The sequence below is a fragment of the Rhamphochromis sp. 'chilingali' genome, assembly GCF_963969265.1.
Source record: "Rhamphochromis sp. 'chilingali' genome assembly, chromosome: 17".
NCBI lineage: Eukaryota > Metazoa > Chordata > Actinopteri > Cichliformes > Cichlidae > Rhamphochromis > Rhamphochromis sp. 'chilingali'.
Genome location: NC_137944.1, coordinates 18,195,828 through 18,218,910, shown reverse-complemented (window position 1 = coordinate 18,218,910; position 23,083 = coordinate 18,195,828). Strand labels below are relative to the sequence as shown.

At 42.0% G+C, this 23,083-nt stretch overlaps 2 protein-coding genes across 2 annotated transcripts; one reads left to right on the top strand and one right to left on the bottom strand.

Moving 5' to 3' along the window:
- Window positions 1–1,855: 1,855 nt before the first annotated feature.
- Window positions 1,856–17,194, bottom strand: fkbp9 (FKBP prolyl isomerase 9). Its single transcript, XM_080862896.1, has 10 exons — window positions 16,853–17,194; window positions 15,957–16,102; window positions 12,574–12,763; window positions 12,349–12,494; window positions 9,939–10,128; window positions 6,533–6,678; window positions 6,036–6,225; window positions 3,758–3,903; window positions 3,007–3,170; window positions 1,856–2,930 (listed from the first exon to the last, which is right to left on the bottom strand). The coding sequence occupies exons 1-10, from the start codon at window positions 17,053–17,055 to the stop codon at window positions 2,751–2,753; spliced, it is 1,701 nt and encodes a 566-aa protein (XP_080719022.1). The 5' UTR covers window positions 17,056–17,194; the 3' UTR covers window positions 1,856–2,750.
- Window positions 17,195–18,059: 865 nt separating this feature from the next.
- crtap (cartilage associated protein) lies at window positions 18,060–22,995 on the top strand. Its single transcript, XM_080862902.1, has 7 exons — window positions 18,060–18,628; window positions 19,733–19,882; window positions 20,370–20,541; window positions 20,611–20,739; window positions 20,838–20,983; window positions 22,100–22,183; window positions 22,723–22,995. Exons 1-7 carry the CDS (start codon window positions 18,167–18,169, stop codon window positions 22,789–22,791), a joined length of 1,212 nt encoding a protein of 403 aa, XP_080719028.1. The 5' UTR covers window positions 18,060–18,166; the 3' UTR covers window positions 22,792–22,995.
- The last annotated feature ends 88 nt before the right edge of the window (window positions 22,996–23,083 follow it).

Genomic DNA, 23,083 nt, shown 5'->3' with positions numbered 1-23,083 from the left:
AGACTCCACTGCTAAACAGCCCTTAATGGTTTTTGTACTATGTGGGGGGGGAAAAATCACAAAAATTGGTAAAATATGATGTGTGACAATAATCAGTGTCTTAGAAACACTAGCGTCACAGGAAAAGCTTTTAATGACGAGTTATGTCTAAAACCTACCTGTTAGGTCTCTTGATTTATACCGCACAAGTGTACGCCCATGCCAATGTCCTACTTTAATAACCCCATATAAAGGTCATCTTAGTGGGTTGTTAGGCCATAATGTATATGTATCATTATATATGGATACTTTGTGAATATAAATTAAATGTTAATGTCCCAAAATTAAAATTTGATGCTTGTATAAGATTGCACAAGTGCATAATTGCTAAAAATGGGTCATTTTAGTTCATTTGGTAGTTGATTACTTGGCAATGTGATGATAAGACTCTTCAAGGGCCTAAGATGTACCTGTGCACCACATTTGGTTGCTAAGTTCCAGATCATGTAGGATGAGTTTGCAGACAAACAGATTTTGTGTATTGTAACGAGATACTTGCACCTGCATTTCAGAGTTTTAAACATGCAAATGTATCTAACCTTGCAGTCCTGGCCAAGACCTAGACTCTCTCACTTTCAGGAGCGGATGCACAGAGCACTAAGCAGTTATCCGGCATATCGTTGTGTAATACCGAAGATTTTCACAGAGTTTATCGACTAGAAGGTTGTGTGTTTTCCTAATTTCCCATAACATAAAGTAGGCTGCCTGTCCTGATTACAGTCTGAACAACCTTTATTTCAATGGCAGTAAAGTTAACTTCTTAAAAAGAAAAAAGCTGACAGGGTTGAATGGTGCAGTGATTTCTTAAATCAGCCTAGATGCATTTCCCCTGCATCTGCAGAGGAAATGAAAGTGCTACTCAGGCTGCTCACAGCAGTTTAAATGGTTCAGGGTTTTTTCACCTATGGGGGTGATATTTGTTTTTCCACTGTGACTAAGATATCTCAAGTCTGTTTGGACTATGTTTGCCGTATAGATCTTTAATCTCACTCTTGCGGTGTCCTCTCACTTGGTAAGAGAATTGTCCTAACACTTAATCTCTGCAAACCCCTGACAACAAGTGCTAATCAACCTTTCCTCTATAATCATGTTTAATGATGAGTATGGCATTAGACCACCTAATCTTCTTCTGACTATAATAAAAAGCTTTCCCTTCACATATACTGGGTAAAAGGTACATTTAGAGCAGTACATGTCCTGACAGATCCAGCCAAAAGGTGATGTTGTGGAAAAATAATTTTCTGAGATTTGCCAAGGGCTTGTGGATAACAAATAGGGCTTGCAGGATCAAAAAAAAAGAGGCCTCTGTTTGCAGAAATGCAGCAGAAAAAGAGCAGGGGGAAATTCATGTGAAACTATGCATCATGTGAAACTGTGGGGGTAGATAAAGTAGTGAAAGGAGACACCAGGTATGAGTCCACTACAGGGTGACTGCTCTCTGCCCTGACCTTAAGAAACAAGGAGGAGGAAAGAAAAGGGGCAAACACATTTTTCATTTCTGAGAATAGCAGGAGGAATGTGGAGGCAAGATATAGGAGACAAGACAACTGCATATATCAATGGCAATGGGATAGTGTGTATGCATTCAATGATCAGGGTTAGGTCAAAGGTGTCCTAAATGCATTGTGTGACTTAGAGTAAAAATGTAACAGGTTGAAGGAGCACCCCTCAGATCTGCAGGATGCTTTGCACTGTGCACAACTCCCCATGTGCATGGGTAAATAAAGATATTTGTTTATATTTGTTAAAGCTGTAGGGAGCTCAGTTCTCACACTCATGTAGGCATCAACCTGATAATGAAGACACAATGCGAGCATTATATTTAGGCCAGGTCATTTAATTGAATGAAATCTTCAGCTGATACAGGCGACATCAAGCCTTAGTGTTCTCCTGAATGTAAAAGTAATAGAAAAAAAACCTCTATTTGCATAGCTCTGTCTCACTCTTGCACACACACGCACACACTTGCACACGAATTCCTAAACCGCGCCAGACATCCAGAGAAGACCGAAACAAGCAAAGGAACAAACAGTAGACCAAAAACGAGTGAAGGAATGGAGGTTTCAGACCTGACAGCTGGAGGGTGACTGAATGATTTTAACGGCTGAAAACACAGAAGGTGGGCTGACATTTAAAAGTGAAACAGTGGGAGGTGTTTAATGTAAATAAAGGAAATAAAACCCTATTATTTTTCACTTTTAAAAACAGCGGCAGCTCTGAGTAAGAACCTTGATTCCATCACAGTGTATCACAGTTAATTATGAATAACTCGGTGCTCCTGTCAAGACAGTTTGGACAAACTGAGTAGAAAATAAGAAAATAAAAGTCTGTAAAGTCAAAAGAGTTTTTAATCTAGATGAAGTGGAACTAGGCACTTGTTTGTTCTCTCACACAGGAGTGCTTTTATACCCTTTGATGAGAAAGGAGGTTAAAAAATTCATTCATTTCCATCGTAGTCCTCAAATTACATGATTTTTTTCTAAATCCTACATACTCGTTATTTCTTCTCAGACTCAATTGGCACTTCATGGACGAGACATCCTTTAACTCTATCATCTAAGTCCACAAAATCTCTGTCAGCCCATTTCCCCCTCCACACTTTAAACATACAAACCCATCTGCAGCTACTCTACCACCCACAAATTTACTATCAGTCCCCATTTCCCCAACTATCTGACCCTTTGCCTTATACCCTCGCGCTATAAAGCACGTCATAGCTCGTCGTGGGCAGCAGCCTCATCGGCTTTAAGTTTGAACTCTGCCTCTGTGATCTTTCCGTCACCGTTGCGGTCCTGGTTGGAGAACATGTTGTCAATGATGCGGTAAGGATCAAAGCCAGGAGCCAGGCGACCTTTACCCTCAGTCACCTGCTGCATGATGTAATCAGTGAACTGTGCAAACAAAAAGGGGATGGTAAATTAATGGTGATGGTTAAGAGAAAATCTTGATAAGAGCAACTTGACATACCTCAGAGGGCTCCACCTCTTTGTCGGTGTTTTTGTCCATCTCAGAGAAGAGGTCTGGAGACACCTCGTCGTTCCAGATGAACATGTAGCCTTCGGGAAGTCCTTCCTCCATGTCAACCAGCTCGATGTCAAACACCAGCACGGCACTGCCTGGAACCTCACCAGCTGGACGCACAAATAAAAGCTCAATAAATCACTGTGACTCGTTCCAGACATCCGCTGAAAAGAGAGAACTATCTCTACTGCTCACTGGGTGCTTTAACCTCAAGTTATAAAATTATAAAATGGAGTTTACAGTCATTGTGTGCTCAATGAACTATTTGACAAATGTGGAAATATGGTTATCCTTTTAGTTAAATGAGGAGAACTGATGCTACTCTCATGTTAAATCCATCCATCTTCTCTCCTACTCTCCTCCTGCTTATCTGGGCAGGCCCGGCAGTACCAGAAAGACCCTCGTGTGTCGCCCACCACCCACAGGAGGAGCTATAGGGGTTCAGTGCATTTCCCAAATCTGCTGATAAGTGGATTTTCATCCCTGACCAGGCTAGACAGCAAAACTAAGTAAATACTTACAATAATTTTATTTTATGACTGGAAACTGAAAGAAACCTTTCATGTGTTGCACCACTAGAAAGGTGCACGCAGTAAAAATGTGTGTTTCATTTTAAATGAAATGAAACACACATTTAGTTTAAAATGAAACACACACATTCTGAGTGTGAGTGTGCGGGCGTGTGTGCGTGACTCACTGACTCCCCTCTCCCCATAGCCCAGATGAGGAGGAATAACAAGGTGTCTTCTCTCTCCCACACACATGTCCATGAGTCCATCCTCCATCCCCGGGACCACCTGGTTTGCTCCCAGGACTATGTTGTATGTCTTCCCATAATTATACCTGAAACAGATAAACATATAAAACAGCTGCATATTAGTCGCCGTGCTAAAGGAAGCATGTCCATCATTTCTGTCTACACACATGAGATCTGTTTTTCTTATTTATTCTTGTTTAAGAATAAGTAAAAGTTTCAACTTGTAAACATAATGTGTATTTCCTTAATTTCAGCAGGCCAGAGGATCACGGTGTGGGTTTGAATCCACAGCATTAAGAAGACTTTTGCAAATTATAACCTGCTGCTAGGATGACTCACAATTGTGGATTCAAACAACCATTAAACAGTGAGGAGACATGACCCTGCAGACCTCATTGCTGGGGATCGTTACTATATAAAGAGCTCACAGCTCAGACAAAGAGCTCACCATTCAAGAGATCCTACTTATGTTATCTTTGTGATAGCTGGACACTAAACCAGGAGTTTAAAGTGGCTGTGAGGAATAAAAAGGGGGAAAAAAGGAAATTCACATGTAGAGCGACAGTTTTCTTTTTCAAATGCATAACGTGAACAAAGTGGCGCTTTCACCACCACCTATGCGCACTTGAATGCACATCTGTAAGAGGAAACTTGCTAAAAGGTCTGTTTGAAGGCTGAAATCCGACACACCCCCTCTTCAGTCTGCCTGAAGCTGTTTCTATGCAAAAAAGCACAAATCATCACACATCTCTGCTTTGGTCTCATCTGTCCAAACAAAATCTTCTCCTGAAGTCTTGTCGTTTGCTCTGATGCAACTTTGCGAACCTCTTTAGAAAGAAGAGGCTTTCTCCTGACAGCTAACTGTACTCTTATTTACCATGCTAACTGAGTCTGAGATGTAGCTCTTGAGCTTTACATGGTCTGATCTTGCTGTGGCTTTGTGGCTTTGCTCCAGACCAGCAAGCTGGACATTGGGGAAACTGTTACAGAGTCATGTTTACCATGAATAATCTTGTAGGCTACATATTATAGCTACATTATGAAGCTTTTGTGCATATAACACATGTTTTTGGTCAGGATGGTGACGAAAAAATCAGAGAATGACTCGTCTCTGTGTTTAAGTGAGGACTCAGGGAAGCTTGGTTCTGTTGTGGTGGATCTACGTGCTTATTGGTTGACATCTGGTGGATGCCTCCGCTTTTTATTCACTGATTCTGCACTTTTGTAGAATTTCAATAAATTGTTTTCAGTGAGTTCTGCTCTCCTCTAATGGCCCTTTTTATGTTTTACTTTTAAACAGAATTTTAAAAACTGAATCGACAGTTGCTTAAAAATGACTTGAATCTCACCTCCAATTTTTAACCTAGCAACAGCTTTACTAACCTGCTATCAACCCACTACATGTGACCTCTGTCATAGTTCCTATCATGCCATCTATTGCTGCCCTCTTAATTACAGGAAAAATTTTAATTATGTTAAACTGTTGCTCGACTTACGTCTGTATGAGATCAGTTGATTATGATGTACTTGCAAGAAGACTGCTGTTGAAAAGAAAACTGACCCTGAAACGGGGCTGAGTCGGAGCTAATAAAGATAAGATTGTATGCCTCGGCATGATGGCACATGTATGGAAAATTCCACAATTTTGAAAGGCTAATTGTGTAACTTAGGATGTGACTCCAGCTATAATGGCATCCGTGAGCTGTAAGTTTTAGTCTTAATCTGTACCCTCTGACTTCTTGCTGCAAGTAAAACTTGAGAGACTCTGTGATCACTGCTTAAAGTTTTTAAATCAAATTTTTAAAATTATCTGAATGTTGATGATGCTCTGGTCCTGATTTCACAGCTATAACACGCTTTACCTGATCTCTTAAGAATTATTAACCGGTTCTCTAATATATCAGGATGTAGAGTAAATTGGCCAAAATCCGAAGCACTCCCTCTGCCCCAAAACCTTGTTCCAGCCGGGGATTTCAGCTGGCCTCAGACATGGTTCACTGTGTGTCGTCCCTCCCCCCACTAAGCTCTCAACCCCCCATTCTTTCGCTCCTGCAGGTGGTCTGGAAGAAGGTGGCCTTGCTATTAAATTTTAACTCCCACCTTTACGCTGACGCCTCCATTTAGGTCAATCCCAACTCTGCACTAATAAGTCTCAGTTTCTCTGTTACCTTTTTTTTTTTTTTGCTCTCCCAGAAGAGTCCAACAGAGCTTTACTTACGTGGAGTCGATGGATGTGCCGTCCATCAGAGAGGCATTGTAGTGGTATTTAACAAAGTCTCCCTTCTTAGTTTGCTTGTCACACTCTTCTGGCTTGAAAGTGGCGGTGATCTCAGTGTTATCCGAGGGGTTGTGGAAGTCGATGATGTGGACGTCGAACACCAGCACTGCTGAGCCTGGGATCTTTGTGCCTGAGAGAGAGAGAGAGATGTGGAAAGGGGAAAAAATGAGTTGAATCTACCTGTGATTTCAGTCAAAACAAGAATCCAGAATTTCTCTTTAATTTATTGAATCTTGAGTGGAAAGCGTGCACATTTGTACAAAGACGTTCTCAAAAACGAACGTTTATGTCTCGTCGCTACAGCAGACCTTCTGTTTTCTCTACCACAAGAAGAACGCATGATAAATGGCACAACAAGCACTTCTGATCTCATGGCTCATGACTCTTATGATCTTTCTCTCACTGAGCCAATGAATCTGAGCATTACACATACGCACCTGTGCCCTCCTCTCCGTAACCGAGATGCGGGGGGATGGTGATGGTGCGTCTCTCCCCAATGCAGACTCCGATCAGGCCCTCATCCATGCCGGCGATCACGTAGCCTCGACCCACGTATGTGTCGTAGGTACGATTACGAGAGTAGCTGAGGAAAAGAAAATATTAGGAAAATAATTTTGAAGGTAAAAACAGTTTGTTTTTTACCCTCATATAATAAAGTTAGTCATAGCTTAAGCTTGAGTTTCAGATGCACGCCGATATGGAGGAGGTAAAAACACCGCAACACATTGCAAAAGTCAGTTTTCCTTTATAGACACAGGGTAATGAACAAAGAGATAAACACACACAAAAAACATCTATCTAGCAGATAATCAAACCAGGGACTTAATTTCCTCCTTTGTGATATACCCTCTACCCAGTCTGCTGTCGGATCACACCAGTGTCACCCAAATTTTGTAAGTTTTGCTCTCTTAGTTCAGACTTGTACACACACGGGCAACAATGCACACTTCTCTCTCTAATGGATAAGACAGATAACAGATAACACTTGATCTGACATGTTTTGTGATTGTCTTTAGAAATATGACGCGTTATTATCACAGTTCCTCTTTAATCCCTGCTATCCATGTTTACATTTTGTACTGGTTATAGTCTAAGAAGCTTGGAAAGAAAGCCACTGGACTTCTTTAAGTTTCTTGAAGAAGTTTCACCTCTCATCTGAGAAACTTCTTCATTTGCAAAACAAACCGGTAGAGAGTCCCAGGTATTTAAACCCTAGCGGGGGTTGTCCCTTAAAGGAGTTGTTGACCCATTAATCATGAGTCAAGGTGTGAAAACGGCATGGGTCAATAACAGGAGAGGTTTTGTGTGAAACCATTGTGAGGCCTTGCACCATCCTGTGACTCATTGAGATGCAAGATGTGAGTGGAGATTGAGGCACCAGCATTGTAGGTGGCAGACAGTCGGGTGCCCTAAGCTCCTGAGACTACCATGACCGGGATGACTACGAATCTACACACGTCAGGTTACAGTGTTAAATTCTGTGTATAAATAGTTTTTTATACTCTATTATTGTGGTTATCGGGTCGCCTTGACATTTGCAGCAGACATAGGAGGTTGTTTTGGAAAGATTATTTTTGTTTTATGTTTACGATTAGCCATTGAGGAGGAATCATGATTGATGTGTTTTGAATACGGTGATGTCTTCAAAACTGAACCAGAAAGTGCATAAAAGCAGCTCATTATACCGCTATATAGGCCACATTATGCCTTTGATTAAAGATTGTGAAATCATCATATTGTTTTAGGTTGCATTACACTCCAGATCTACAAGAAGGTGAGAAAACATTAGATTTATTAGACTGTTTTATGATGCATTACACTGCTGAGTTATAAGAAATGCTGTTTGTGTAGAATCATGACCTTCCTTTTTCAGATTACAAAGAGAACACAGCATACTGGGTAGAGGTTTTCTGCCCCATCTCATCAGGAAGAGATAAAACAGGAAGCCAAGGCCATCACTTAGGCGCCGTAAGATAGAAAGAATGTGAGGGTTTAGGCTTCATGACCCTGGAGGGGGGAGGGGAAAAAGCTATGTGTAACTGTCACACACTTCAAGACACCCTCCTGTGGAAAGTGTTGTATGGAATAAAGAGATTGTTGATTGAGCATTAAACACTCAGTGTTGTTCTTCCTTCAGCCCAAAGATCAAAGAATTGGGGTATTTAACAGCACCTAGTTATTTAACTGATCTCCTTGACCTGTATAACCCCAAGAGAGCACTAAGATCTTCTAGCCAACTGCTCTTAGTGCAACCAAGGTCTCGTTGAAAAGCCAGAGGTGACCGTGCCTTTGCTGTTGCCGCTCCTAGACTCTGGAATAATCTCCCAGTTGATGTCCGTACATCTGAATCTATTCAATTGTTTAAATCGTGCCTAAAAACTTACCTGTGTAATTTAGCCTTTGAAGCAAATTAGTTTGACTTTCTTCCGGCTTGCACTCCATACCATCTTATTGTAATTGTTCAATTTGTCCCTTGTTTCTCCCCACATTGCGGTACTATTGTGAAGCTCTATGATGTACACTGGTCTTTTAAATGTGCTAAAGAAATAAATGTGATTTGATTTAATTAAAACTCGTAGTTTTTGAGTTTTGCAGATTTTAATTTTTTAAAATATATTTTTGATTCACGTAGACCTAAGGGGGAGACAATATTTCAGCACACTGTATATGCAAATATGGTTATGCTGAAAATAAACAGTCTAATAGAGGCAGATGTTAGTCCTTATTAACTCACGATTTGGATGACTGAATTCAGGAGTGACTCATTACCCGCTTATTGGTTTCCTGCATTTAGGGCGTAAATGTAATTCCTACACACAAATAAATACTAAACAAGCTAAAAAAAAATGCTGCTGCATCTAAAATCAACTCTCCCTTGTTTTGAAAGAAGCTCCTAAAGGGAATGTTCTCATTCAACATCTGCAAAACCTCCAAGAACCGCAGAGCCTCTCTCTGAAGATGCTGAATGTTTATGTGCATTACCTTAGACTGAGGTTAAATGAACAATACCAGATTTACTGGCTTTATTGTGATGGACACAGTGTGCTAGCTGCTAGCTGTGTGGAATAAGGATAAAGACACTTAGCTGTGAGACTACCCAGACGTTAAAATCCAACGTCAGCTCATTTGGTGATGATGCATTCAACAGCAGGAAACGATCTTACCCTCAAAACCACTGGGCGTAAGCTGCAACCAACAGCGTGCATTTGTTTGTACATTTGTTTGTTTACCTTGAATAACTCTGCGTCATATGACGCAGATACCAAAGAAATGCACACAGTGCAAATCAGCTATGAGTGCAAATGTGTTTCTTTTTTCCTTTTTTCTTGCATTCACTGGCAATATTTCGTGGTACATTTCGTGTTATTTCTTTGTGGCACAGATTCAACAAGTTGTTGGGCGCATGTACTTGACCTGATAGATGAAATGATGATGATAAATGATGAAATCTTATCTTATTACATATGACATCTTTCTTCAGAAAACTAAACCACACCTTTCTTGCGTTTTGTTTTGATTTTTCAAATCAAATTAGTTTCTGACTGTATCTCTTATTTGTGTCCTTTGTGGTTCTAAATTTAGCATACAAGCAATGCCGCTCTAAATCAGGCTTTTTCAAATCCACAAGAAATACCACAAGAAGAGAGATTTTAAACTTAAAACAGTTACACTATTATGTGACACAGATGTGCAGGAAGTTTCTACTTGAAGTTTAAGTTTCGATTCCTCTTTGTGTCTCCAGAGAAATGCTGCCACCGTGAGGCTACTTGAGAAACAGCGGGCAATAAACGGTTTTTATTTAGGAACCACGAGAACAAGTTTCCCTCTATGATGAATACATACCTAGAATCGAAAAATGTCCCATCCAGAAGGCTGCCGTTGTAGTGGTAACGCACAAAGTCTCCAGAAACACTCTTCCTCGTGCAGGACTCGGGCGCCACTTGGTTAGTCACTGTGATCCCGTCTCTGGGATTGTGGAGGTCCAAGAGGACAACATCAAACACCAGGGAAGCCTGTCCTGGGATGTCACTGCCTGAGGAGAGAAGAAGATGACGAAGAAGCTAAACTCTTTATTTTTCTGGGCTCAGGTTGCTATTCCCAAACTTTCAGCAAATCAGATCACGATAATGTGATGTGAAGATGAGAGCACGGGAGCCTTAGTAATAATGTTTGTGCTTGTTAATGATAGAGTGTGAGTAAGCGGGTTTTCTTACCCTTAAACACAACCAGTTTCAGTTGAACTTGTTAATAACTCACATACACAAAGGTGTTGTGAATCATTCCATCTTAATTTCCTCCAGCAGGTAGTCACATAACCGTGCTGCGCAATGGATGAAGGATAAACTTCCTATTACTTAACTTATTTTACCTGCATGCTGTCACGGTCCCCGTGTCTCTCTGGTTGGCCCACGCTGGCTACAGGTTTTGTTGTTGTTCGTTTTAGTTTTTTGTCTCTCCTCCTCCTCTCTGCCTGGGTGGAGCTCATTACGGGCTCTCACTCTTGGCCCACGCACCCCTGTGGATGGTGTCCACCTGCGGCTGATCTGGCTGATTTCCCCAGCTGCTATTTAAGGCAGTGGCACAGAGCAGCTCACCGCTGGAACGTCGAACCACCTGAGTTCGTGCTCGCGGCATATTCAAAGAAGAATCGCTTACACGTGTTTTATGTTGTGGAACTAACCTTTGACCTTCTGTCTGTAGATTCTGGACCGAATCACCGGACCTGTCCAAGTGGGGCAGTGTGTGGAGTGTTGGAGCGAGTGGGGCTGAAGAGGAGTGCGTGTGTGCGGAGGAGCGGTGGCGGTGACTGAGTGGAAGAGGAAGCGTGTGTGTGGATCCCCCCCCCCCCTTCTCTCCCTGGAGCCCTGGACCCCCTCCCAACTCACTGTACATATATTTTGCACTAAGGTGATCCCTATTGTAAATAAATCCCCTTTTTGTTTCCTTGAAAGAACTGTCTGCGCGTGGGTCCGTTCAGTAGCCATGACACATGCAGCTGTTTTTCTTCAGTTTATAGTGTTTTTTTTATTAATGCAATTTCCACTACCTTTAAACAGTGTCAGTCTTACTTTTACTGTCTACTTTTCTTTCTTTTTATCACTCTTGTAAAGCGGTAGAAAGTATAAATACAAATGCTCAGTTACTGTACTTAAGTTGAATTTTTCAGGTATCTGTACTTTAGTTACGAAGTTATTTTTCTGGCTGCTTTGTACTTTTACTCCATACGTTTTCACACAAATATATTTGTGTATACTTAGATTTTCAAAACAGGCTCATTACCTTTAGTTAAAGACATTTGAGGGGAGTTATTGTTATTTTATATCACAGTGGGCCTTCAAAGCGTTAATTCGATATGAGCCTAAACAGTAATACACGAAAACTAATCCTAATGGTGTATCAGTCACCGGGGTTATTGCACATAAATGGATGAAAGAGGCAAAACGATATCGTTTATGCATAATATATACCACCAGTGGGTTAAAGTTGGTTTTTTGTTTGTTTTTGTTTGTTTGTTTTGAACAAGTGTGACTGTTCACAAGTTTTGTGGTAAGTTTTTCGTGGTACTTCAGCATCTAGCTAGCCCTACAGAAGAGGAGGGAGGACAAAGGGAGTAATGTTTTTTTAAAGGTCAGCTCTTTTCACATCTAACATTTATATCCACAAAGTTTGTCAGACTAACTAAACATATACAATTTCTATTCCCATTTTATAATGTCATTTTGTTAAATTAATATTTTATTATATTAATATACCACAAGGTTCCACAAGGTGCAGAAAAGTCCTCTAAAAAAATAACTTTTTACATAATTACTTTGAGTACATTTCTGAGCCTGTACTTTTTTACTTTTACTTGAGTAAAGAAGTTAAATCAGTACTTTAACTTTGATCAGAGTACTTCTAAACCCTAGTACTTCTACTTAAGTACCTAATATCTGTACTTTTGCCGCCTCTGCACTCTCTCATACTATAAGGTCATTGTGTGGCACGTTTACTTAAAGTGTCTTGTTTATTGTAGATCTATCTAAACTCAGCCTAGTGTGATTAACAGGATACATATTGGATGGTATTAGTGCAGCTGCTTCTTTTCACCTAAATTCTAGTGTTTGTAGTAAAACTTGAAGAAACTGGAAATCCATCCGTCTATTTTCTTGACTGCTTATCCCAGCTGTCGTAGAGCAGGAGACGGGGTACGCCATAGACAGGTCGTCAGTCTGACAGAAGACTTTAAGGAACTAATCACATCAAAACTCACCATCTCCATTCTCTCCATATCCAAGTGATGGGGGCATAGTGATGATGCGCCTCTCTCCAACACACATTCCCAGAAGACCCTGATCCATACCGGCGATCAGCCAGCCGATCCCGACGTAAGTGTCATAGGTCCTCATGCGGGTGTGACTGCAGCAGAGAGTGGCGAAAACAGGCTGTAAGTGTGCAGGTGGATTGATGCATGAATGACAGCTTGTACGAGACAAACCTGGAATCAAAGAGGGTCCCGTCCAGCAGCGTGCCGTTATAGTGGTAGCGGATGTAGTCAGACACTTCCACCTTTCTGGAGCAGACGGAGGGCGTGTGGTAAGTGTTTGTCTGGACGCCATCCTCGGGGTTCCACACATCGAGGAGCAGGACGTCAAAGTGGAGGATGGAGTCAGGAGGGATGATGTCACCTGTGGAGGAGAGGACGGCAGGTGATTCTTAAACTCTGCAGTGGGATATCTGGATTAAATAAACAATCGATTCTGGTTTTTCTGATGAGCTTTTACAGGAAATCCTGATATTGTTCAGTTTTAAGTGTTTTAACCTTCCTTTTGATTTGATTTCTTTCCTGTAGCTGAAATTTTTAGTTAAGTTAAACTGGACATTCACATCGTGGATGCGTGACCAACAAATCTGCAGCAGCTTTGTGACGTTATCATGTCAATATGGACCAAAGTCTTTCGGAAATGTTTCCAGCACATGGTTGAATTTATGCCTCAAAACATTTAGGCAGCTCTGGCGCCACAAGATGGTCCAACCTAGTACTAGCAAGGTGTACCTAATAAATTGACTGGTGAGTGTATATAATACAGTGGGGCAAAAAAGTATTTAGTCAGCCACCGATTGTGCAAGTTCCCCCACTTAAAATGATGACAGAGGTCAGTAATTTGCACCAGAGGTACACTTCAACTGTGAGAGACAGAATGTGAAAAAAAAATCCATGAATCCACATGGTAGGATTTGTAAAGAATTTATTCGTAAATTAGGGTGGAAAATAAGTATTTGGTCACCTCAAACAAGGAAAATCTCTGGCTCTCACAGACCTGTAACGTCTTCTGTAAGAAGCTTTTCTGTCCCCCACTCGTTACCTGTATGAATGGCACCTGTTTGAACTCATCATCTGTATAAAAGACACCTGTCCACAGCCTCAAACAGTCAGACTCCAAACTCCGCCATGGCCAAGACCAAAGAGCTTTCGAAGGACACCAGGAAAAGTATTGTAGACCTGCACCAGACTGGGAAGAGTGAATCTACAATAGGCAAGCAGCTTGGTGTGAAAAAATCAACTGTGGGAGCAATCATCAGAAAATGGAAGACATACAAGACCACTGATAATCTCCCTCGATCTGGGGCTCCACGCAAGATCTCATCCCGTGGGGTCAAAATGATCATGAGAACGGTGAGCAAAGATCCCAGAACCACACGGGGGGACCTGGTGAATGACCTGCAGAGAGCTGGGACCAAAGTAACAAAGGTCACCATCAGTAACACACTACAACGGCAGGGAATCAAATCCCGCAGTGCCAGACGTGTCCCGCTGCTGAAGCCAGTGCATGTCCAGGCCCGTCTGAAGTTTGCCAGAGAGCACATGGATGATACAGCAGAGGATTGGGAGAATGTCATGTGGTCAGATGAAACCAAAGTAGAACTTTTTGGTATAAACTCAACTCGTCGTGTTTGGAGGAAGAAGAATACTGAGTTGCATCCCAAGAACACCATACCTACTGTGAAGCATGGGGGTGGAAACATCATGCTATGGGGCTGTTTTTCTGCCAAGGGGACAGGACGACTGATCCGTGTTAAGGACAGAATGAATGGGGCCATGTATCGTGAGATTTTGAGCCAAAACCTCCTTCCATCAGTGAGAACTTTGAAGATGAAACGAGGCTGGGTCTTCCAACATGACAATGATCCAAAACACACCGCCCGGGCAACAAAGGAGTGGCTCCGTAAGAAGCATTTGAAAGTCCTGGAGTGGCCTAGCCAGTCTCCAGACCTCAACCCCATAGAAAATCTGTGGCGGGAGTTGGAAGTCCGTGTTGCTCGGCGACAGCCCCAAAACATCACTGCTCTCGAGAAGATCTGCATGGAGGAATGGGCCAAAATACCAGCTACTGTGTGTGCAAACCTGGTAAAGACCTATAGTAGACGTTTGACCTCTGTTATTGCCAACAAAGGTTATGTTACAAAGTATTGAGTTGTATTTTTGTTATTGACCAAATACTTATTTTCCACCCTGATTTACGAATAAATTCTTTACAAATCCTACCATGTGGATTCATGGATTTTTTTTTTTCACATTCTGTCTCTCACAGTTGAAGTGTACCTCTGGTGCAAATTACTGACCTCTGTCATCATTTTAAGTGGGGGAACTTGCACAATCGGTGGCTGACTAAATACTTTTTTGCCCCACTGTATGTGTGTAAATGTGATTGTTCTCTGCACGTTATAAACTGCAGGTATAAACTGTTTCTCTGGAGTCTCTGCTTCACTTCTCTGTGGAAGCCGGAAACAAAAATCTAGTTTTTGTCACCCATAACTCAAAATTTCGTGTTATTATCTAAAAGTTTTGACGTAATAGCTCAATATTTCAAGTCATTTTTTCATGAGTTTGAGTTAGTAAGTTGAGATTTTGAGATATGAATGGCAAAAATGTGTTTTGTTTTGTTTTTCAGTAGCAGAAATAGGCTTCTTCAAATATTCTTCTACTGTTTCACAGAAGCTTTGTGAGCAGACAGAAGATATGGATGTAAAGTGAAGAAAGCGAAGGTAAGGGGACGGGAGGAGGAGATGGAGGGCCTGAGTGTGTGGTAGCCATTGTGATTTTACTACTGATGAGTTGGCAGTCTCTTCTGGCAAAATTTTCCCTCTACCACTTCAGAGTGCTCCGTCTATCTCAGCGCTCTGTTTTCTTTTTCCTTGTTTGATCCCTCTAAAACAGGCAGCGGTAGAGGACACAGCCTCAGCCTTTACCTGTCTACACATGCCCGCTCTTTCTCTCTCTTTCCCATTAGATAATGGGATAGAAATATTTCATGCTCTTTCTCAAATATACACACCTCTCTCTTCTTGTAAACATAGCTTCACATCCTGTGACTCCCACAATATATGCATTTTCTCACACAAACACACTGATTTCTGAACAACGGCCCAGGTTTTTTTCATTTCCACACACACACTAATGACGTGACAGTGTATCTGCTTGCAGCTGATGCAGAAACATTCACAGCTGAAAATCCACAGCAGCTTCCTCTGGTCTGCTTCCTGGTCTGTGATGCCCCTCTGACATCATTCAACATGGATGCTTAGGGGCAGCCCACTTCCTCTTTGCTTCCACTGACTTCAACAGAACAAAAGTCAGAGCATTCATCAAAGACTGTAACTTCTCCGCCTTGTGCTCCTGCAAATATCCCACCAAGATCTCTCTTTGTTATGATTAGCTTTGCCAGAGATATATTTATAGTAACTACAGAGGGATAAACACCAGTCTGTGCCCTAACGTCCCAGAGTTTGGCACAGAAGTTTTGTTCTCATTCCAAACAATCAGTCATATAGGACAGCAATGTGCTGATATGAGTTTGGCACACATTCAGACATACGCACCGTAGCCTTGTTTTCCGTAGGCGAGTTGAGGTGGGATCTTCACCAGTCTTCTCTCGTTGACACACATTCCCACGAGAGCTTTGTCCATCCCTTCAATCAACTGCTTCTTGCCAACAAAGACATTGTACGTGCTGCCACGGTCATAACTAAAACATGCACAAAAACAGACTGTCAGGGAATTATCTATGAGGATGTTGCTGTGTAACATGAATCGTTTTATTCCCTGGCTTTAATCACATTTCCTTTGAGGCAATGACTTCAGGTTTTTAAAGTGACTGCCTTTCTTTTTCATATTTCAACATCTTAACAGCCTTTTATTTCTAAAGATTTAACATAAAGACTCTTGTGCAAAAATGTAAGTCTATTTCTCACTAAAACTGGGCCACGGTGTTATCTTAATCTGCAGAGTGCATCATAGTTTATGCTGTAATCAATTGTGCAGTAAATCAAATGTGACAGTGTATGTGGGGCTTTGGGTGTCTGCCCAGCTGACCACTGTGCAAGACATTTTCACTGTCAGTGGTTTGCAAAGTGGAGTTCGGGGGACTTTAAAGGTCGTGGAAGAAGCATCTGCATAAAACAAAAACTAGTTTAACTGACCCTGTGCTAACTTGCATATGACAAATAAAACTGAAAACTGAAACTAAATTATCTCTCAGATCGGGGTCCTGTGTAATCCCTGTTACCGTCTGTTTTCCAGACGACACAAAAACAGTTTTGGACCCTGAGATTAAGCACCAGAGCTCAGGCTGTCTGGTTGCCTGCGTGGCTCACAGGGGCGAACCACTAAACGCGCACTTTTACGCATCGCGCACGCTGCTCGGACCGTGCAGCCGGTCTTCTAAACGCAAAGGTGCTAAAGTGAGAGGGAAATAATGCAGATGTGAGACACTCACCTGGAGTCGAACTTGTTGCCGTCTGGAAACGTGCCGATGTAGTGATACCTGACAAAATCTCCCACTTTGACCGCGCGCACACACTGCTCTGGCACGGAGGTTTTCTCAATGAGGATGTCGTCTAACGGTACCGGAGGAGCGTTGCAGGCGGCGAACGTCACCAGAACCGAGAGATACAACACCCCTTGCGCGCACTTGATCATTGTGACCGAGGAGAACGATTTGAGACGATGGAGGTAACTGTGGGTACGGCCTGCCTGTGTGCCCGCTGACTCCCTGTCCCCCGGTGCTTTGATTTCCTCTACTCCGATTTGGACACAAGTCCTGCCTCTGGTTCCAGCATAGGACTGATCACGTGTCAAGCCAGAGAAAAAGCCGCACTACATCCGGTTTGAATATTACAAGTAAAACTTTGACTATTCGTCTAAATGTGACGCATTGTTAATAAAACCCAAATACAAGAGGTTGAAACGTGTGGTCCAATATCTCTGTGCCACACAAGCAAAAAACACACAATATTAGATTAGAAAATTAGACTCTTATTTTGACACAGTGACGTATTACTTCCGTGTTTCGCTCCAGCTGACTTAACGCCCTTTGCAATTGAATGGGATAGTTGGGGCACCGCGCTTTGCTCTTGCGCAGTGCTGCCCGAGTTATGTGTCAACGTGGAAACATTGGGGTCTCCAAACAGATGCGGACACATCCACCTGGATCCATAAAAAAAACAAAACAATATCTGCATATCTGGCTACGCCTCTGATTTATAGTCAAAGCGTAAGAATAAGCAGCACGCATAACGATTGCTGCTGACTTTACGCACAGATAGAGTTATGTTGGTGGTGTTCAGGTTTTTGGAGGGGAGGCAGACAGAGCAGGAATGTTTCTACGTGGCAGTGGGAGGAGAAGAGGTGGAGGGGGGACAATCTCACCGGGGGTTCAATTAGGCAAGAAAGAGGTTCAAGCTTTAAATGTGAAAAAAATATTGTAAAAAAGTAAAGCAGACGGTAAATACTCAAATCCTTCGGGTAAAATACACTCTTTTTGAATTCATGCTTTCCCTAATAAAAGTTATGAAATGTAGATTTTCAGCCCGGTTTTTCAGTTGTAATGTGAAAATCCGAACAACTGTAAAGTTTTACTTTTGTAATTTAATGGGAGGAGCACCTCCAGTAGCTCCCACTGGACGGAGCGATCTTGCCAGCCCCGTGCCCGTGGGAGGGGAGGTTTTGTCTGGATACGTGGTGGAACTTGAGGCGGGCCTATAGACCCACGCTCAACAGCCTACCCTTCCAGCTCTTTCCAGCCTCAAAAATGGCTACCTCCACTGCTTCCCAGCTTTTTTCTGCCTTATTAGTCGCATTTTTCGTCTCCGCGGTGAACTCCCAGTATGAGAAATACAGCTTCAGGAGTTTCCCCAGGCATGAGCTCATGCCTCTGGAGTCCGCTTACAAATATGCACTGGATCAGTACACCGGGGAGAAGTGGAAGGAGACGGTGGAGTACATGGAGGTGTCTCTGCGACTCTACCGGCTGCTGCGGGACAGCGAGGCCTTCTGCAACCTTAACTGCAGCTCCGTGAGGCTGGAGGACGAGCAGAGGTTTGCGGAGTTTCCAGAGCTGCAGGCGTTTGGAAACGTTATGAAAAGAGCGCAGTGTCTGAAGCGCTGCAAACAGGGCTTACCCGCTTTCAGGCAGACCATGCCCAGCCGGGACACTATAGATGAATTTGAGAGGAGGGAGCCGTACAAATACCTTCAATATGCCTACTTCAAAGTAAGCAGAACTAATAAGGAGGGGGCCTCGAAGGGGTCCCCTAAATGAGATTGGAGTCTCAAACTTTCTTTACCCAGTGATAATGGTTTATTTAACTATGGTCGTGATTTTTCCCCGACGTGCGTTTTGACGTCATCTACGTGCCACGGATGCACAATTGGGGGTCTGCTGTAAGAACTAAACTCTTGTGGTTTATGGTCCATTTTTAAGGAAAGGACATCTTAGAATCGTCAATTTTACACGCACAGCATGGTCACAGAAAGTCGACTGTTAAAGCAAATTTATGAATAGTTCAGGAAGCTGAGAAACATGACAAACGCAGATGATCCCATGTGGAAGTGTTAGTCAATATAGTTATTGTATTTTTAACATTTCCATGCTGGTGATTTCCTCCACATGTCCCAAGGGGTCACCGAAAAGTTTCATTTTAATAGAAACTAATGTAATCACATCATATTGAACTCCCAGTTGCCACAACTAAGCTCATAGGGCAATGCCAAAAAAGGGGGAAGACACACTGTTTTGCATCAGTTTCGCAAAGTAATCTATTAATCTAAAATAATTAAAAATATGCAGCAGTAACGGAGCGTGAAGTAAGATGTGCATGAGAGTGGAGATGTGTGTGAGGAATCAGAATCAGCTTTACTGACGAGGTATGTTTACATATACAAGTTACAGGACTACACCGTGACACAGACATTAATAGCACATCATCTTTATATCAAAGATGTTGGAATCAATGTAATAAATATATAGTTACTATATATCAATTCAATTCAACTTTATTGTATGCAGTTATATTTATAATTATAATTATAGTGCTTTAAATACAGTTGAAGTTGAAGCAGATGTCAGTGATGAGGAAACAACAGGGGTCAACACACTGCCAACAATATAAGTTGTGGTCAGTTTTGGTGATTTAAACAGATTAATAAGTGAAGACAAACATCAGCTGATAACTGATAAATGACATCACTCTTACAAGTAAATCTACTGCTGCATGTGACACTCATTTCATTTCAGGTTAGTACCATAGGCTTTGTGTGGTTTCTTTACTGACCAGCACAAAAACAAATCATTTTAATGTGTGTTTTTGTGTTCTAGTCTGACAACCTGGCCAAGGCGGTGTCTGCTGCCCACACCTTCCTCCTGAAACACCCGGATGATGAGATGATGCAGAGAAACATGGCCTACTACAAGAGTCTGCCTGGAGCCGAGGAGCACCTGAAAGACCTGGAGACCAAATCCTACGAGGTAGGCACAGATACATGCTTTAAACACAGTGAGGCACGCTTTCATTTTGATCCTTTCTGATTTCTCGAGGCTTTTATCCACAAGAGGTGTCACTCCCATGTGGCATGCAGCCCACTCTGTTATTGGCTCTGTGGGTGCCCTGACGTGGAAGCAGCCTGTGGTCGTGCAGATCAAACGGATATATCTGGGAATATGAACTTGCCAGTTTTGGTCTGAGGACTTTAAGGCATCCTTGGCACGGCCTCAGTGGCTACATCCACTTTACTTTACGCTACAAAATTTCATATGTCTTGATATTTATTAGCGTTGTTATGTAAAATACAAGCGTGGGAAGGTGGAAAAAGAGAGTCTGCAACCATTACTTGTCAAAGATTTCAGACAGAAGATAATCATAGTGTTGAAAATGATTAATACTGAGTCCTTCATCAAAGTTTGCATTAACACTCTGGATTGTGTTTTCAAATCCTTTTTTCTTGTGGTATCCCAGACCTTATTTATACGTGCCGTGAGGGCGTACAATGGCGAAAACTTCCGTACCTCGGTGTCAGACATGGAGCTGGCACTGAGGGACTTCTTCAAGGTCTACGACGAGTGTCTGGCTGCGTCTGAGGGACCGAGGGACATCAGAGATTTTAAAGACTTCTACCCCTCGATAGCTGGTCAGCTCATGTCCATCTCATGTGCAGTCATGACTGTTTATTGAAGGCCTAAACTTATTTTCTGTTTAGACCACTACATGGAAGTGCTGGAGAGGAAGGCCGGGTGTGAGAGCGACCTGACACCTGTTGTCGGCGGTTATGTTGTTGAGAAGTTTGTGGCCACCATGTACCACTACTTGCAGTTCGCCTACTACAAGCGTGAGTAGTACTCAGCTGGCAGCTTTGAGCAGAGAAGTATTTCTCTTTCGAATTTCTGAGGTTCGTTTGCTGGCGTTTGACTGTGACTTTGCTTTCAGTGAATGACTTGAAGAACGCAGTGCCGTGTGCAACCAGCTACTTGCTGTTTGACCCCAATGATGAAGTCATGAAGAACAACGTGGAGTATTACAAGTTCCACAAAAGCAAGTGGGGGCTGATAGATGAGGATTTCCTCCCCAGATCAGTGAGTGATGTTCAGATATGTTCACAGAATATGCACACACCTGATTGATGCATCTCAGCCTGGGAAAGCATATTGTGGATTTATTTAAAAAGCTTGTTTTATTTATTTATGTTTTTGTTATGATGATGATGACAAGTCCCTGAAGGACTTATTTCACATTTTTGGACGCATGTTTATTAGCCTTTTTACCTAAAAGTTGTTGAAAAGATCTGTTCGCAAATATGAAGCCTAGCAGGGCACAAGTCTGTGCACTGCAGGGTATCTGTGTTCTTATTGATTTTCACAGGTGCCCATGAGTGAATCCTGGAAGTTTCCACCCTGTTTCAAGCGTTTAATGTTAATTAAGTTCATATAGTAAGCCATTTGCCATATGCAGGTTTATTGTTAAAAACAGATATAAAAATGCATCAGTGCCAAAAACTGCAGTTCCTCCAGCAGCCACTTGAGGTTGGCTCTAAAAGTGAGATCAGCGCCATGGACTACCTTGTTAAAAAGCATGTTTACAGCCTGGGAAATAAAATGCTTCTGCATTATTACGGTTGTGGCCAACAGAGGTGGCTATAGTTAGCAGCTGTCTGCTGGGCTTCACCACAGCTGACCTCTCAGTCATGATTGTGGTGTTGGTGTATTTTGTAGCATTTACCTTTTGTGCAGGTAATTTCTCTAACAGCCCATCCAAGAAAGCAGAAGGTTTTATAAGTAAAATTTTATTGAACAAAGTTTAACTTAATTCAACTGAATTTATATAGCACCAAATCACAACAACTGTCCCCTAAATGTGATTTAGATTGTAAGATAAAGACCCTACAATAATACAAAGAAACCCCAACAATTAAACGAACCCTTTTGAATAAGCGCTTGGCAACAGTAGGAAAGAAAAACAATCTTTTAACAGGAAGAACCCTCTGACAGATCTAAGCTGAGGGCAGGCGGCCAGCTGAATGTATTTTTGATATACCAGTAATTTTTAAAAAAAAGTATAACTGTTCCTATAAAATGTTTATTGCTTTGTCACAGAAACACACACATCCTAAAGAGGACTTATTGGTTTCTTCCCCGCTTTTGAGTCTTTGGGTCTCTCTGACACTCATCATTTCTTTGACTGTTGTCCTGCAGGAGGCAGTCCGGTACTACAATCAGACCACCATGCAGCTTCAGATGTTGGAGTTCTCCAAACAGCGTCTGGCCAGCGACGATGAGGTGCGTGGTTTGTATCAAAGGATCTTTCCAGGCGGGAGGTTATCTTAGGTCAAGTGAAGTGAACATAAGATGCAGTCTATGCATAAAAATAGAAATACATAATTCCCATTAAATCACAGTTTGGACTGCACTGTTTGCATCTGTGAGCTTGTGTAACTGGGAAAACCCTGGATTCCTCAGGCTGGTCACATGATGACCTTCAGTACAATGTGTCCAGTGTTTATTAGACTGCAATATCACAGACAGCCGTGAGGTGGCAGTGTTGCATCATTTTTCTTTAAGTTATTTTACTGCAAGCACAAGAAGTGTGGCCATCAGGCCAACCCATAAGCCAGGATTACATGCTGTACGTGGTAAATACTATTCAGTTACTGACTGTAATCTCTTCAGTAATGCAGAATATGAGAAATCACAGATAAAACTGCGAGTGTGAGGATTAATGGTAATCCACTTAGTGGAAAAAACCACCTCGCTTTGAAACAAAACAGCCCCTCCTGAGTTGTCTCTGTGTCATTGTTTTTTCGTGTTTGTGTCTGCAGGGGGAGGTGGTCGAGTTTATAGATGAGTTCCTGGATGAGGATGAGGAGAAGATTCTGCCGAAACACTGAAAAACAACACAAAACACTCCCAATTTTTATATTTATCGGGTTTACAGTCTGTGGTTGATCGAGTTTGTTTTACTTTCCTACTGCGTGCCCATTAATATTCTGTTCAGTGGACATACAGCATAGTGGCTTAATAATTTAAAGAAAACTGAAATATTTTGTCTCGTCTTTTGTGAATCACACGAGTATGACTTTTTTTTTTTTTTTTTACAATAAAATAACTTTCCAATAATCACGGCTTTTCAGTGATGTTGTAAAACAACAGCCACTTCCACTGAGAGGATTTCTGAACAAC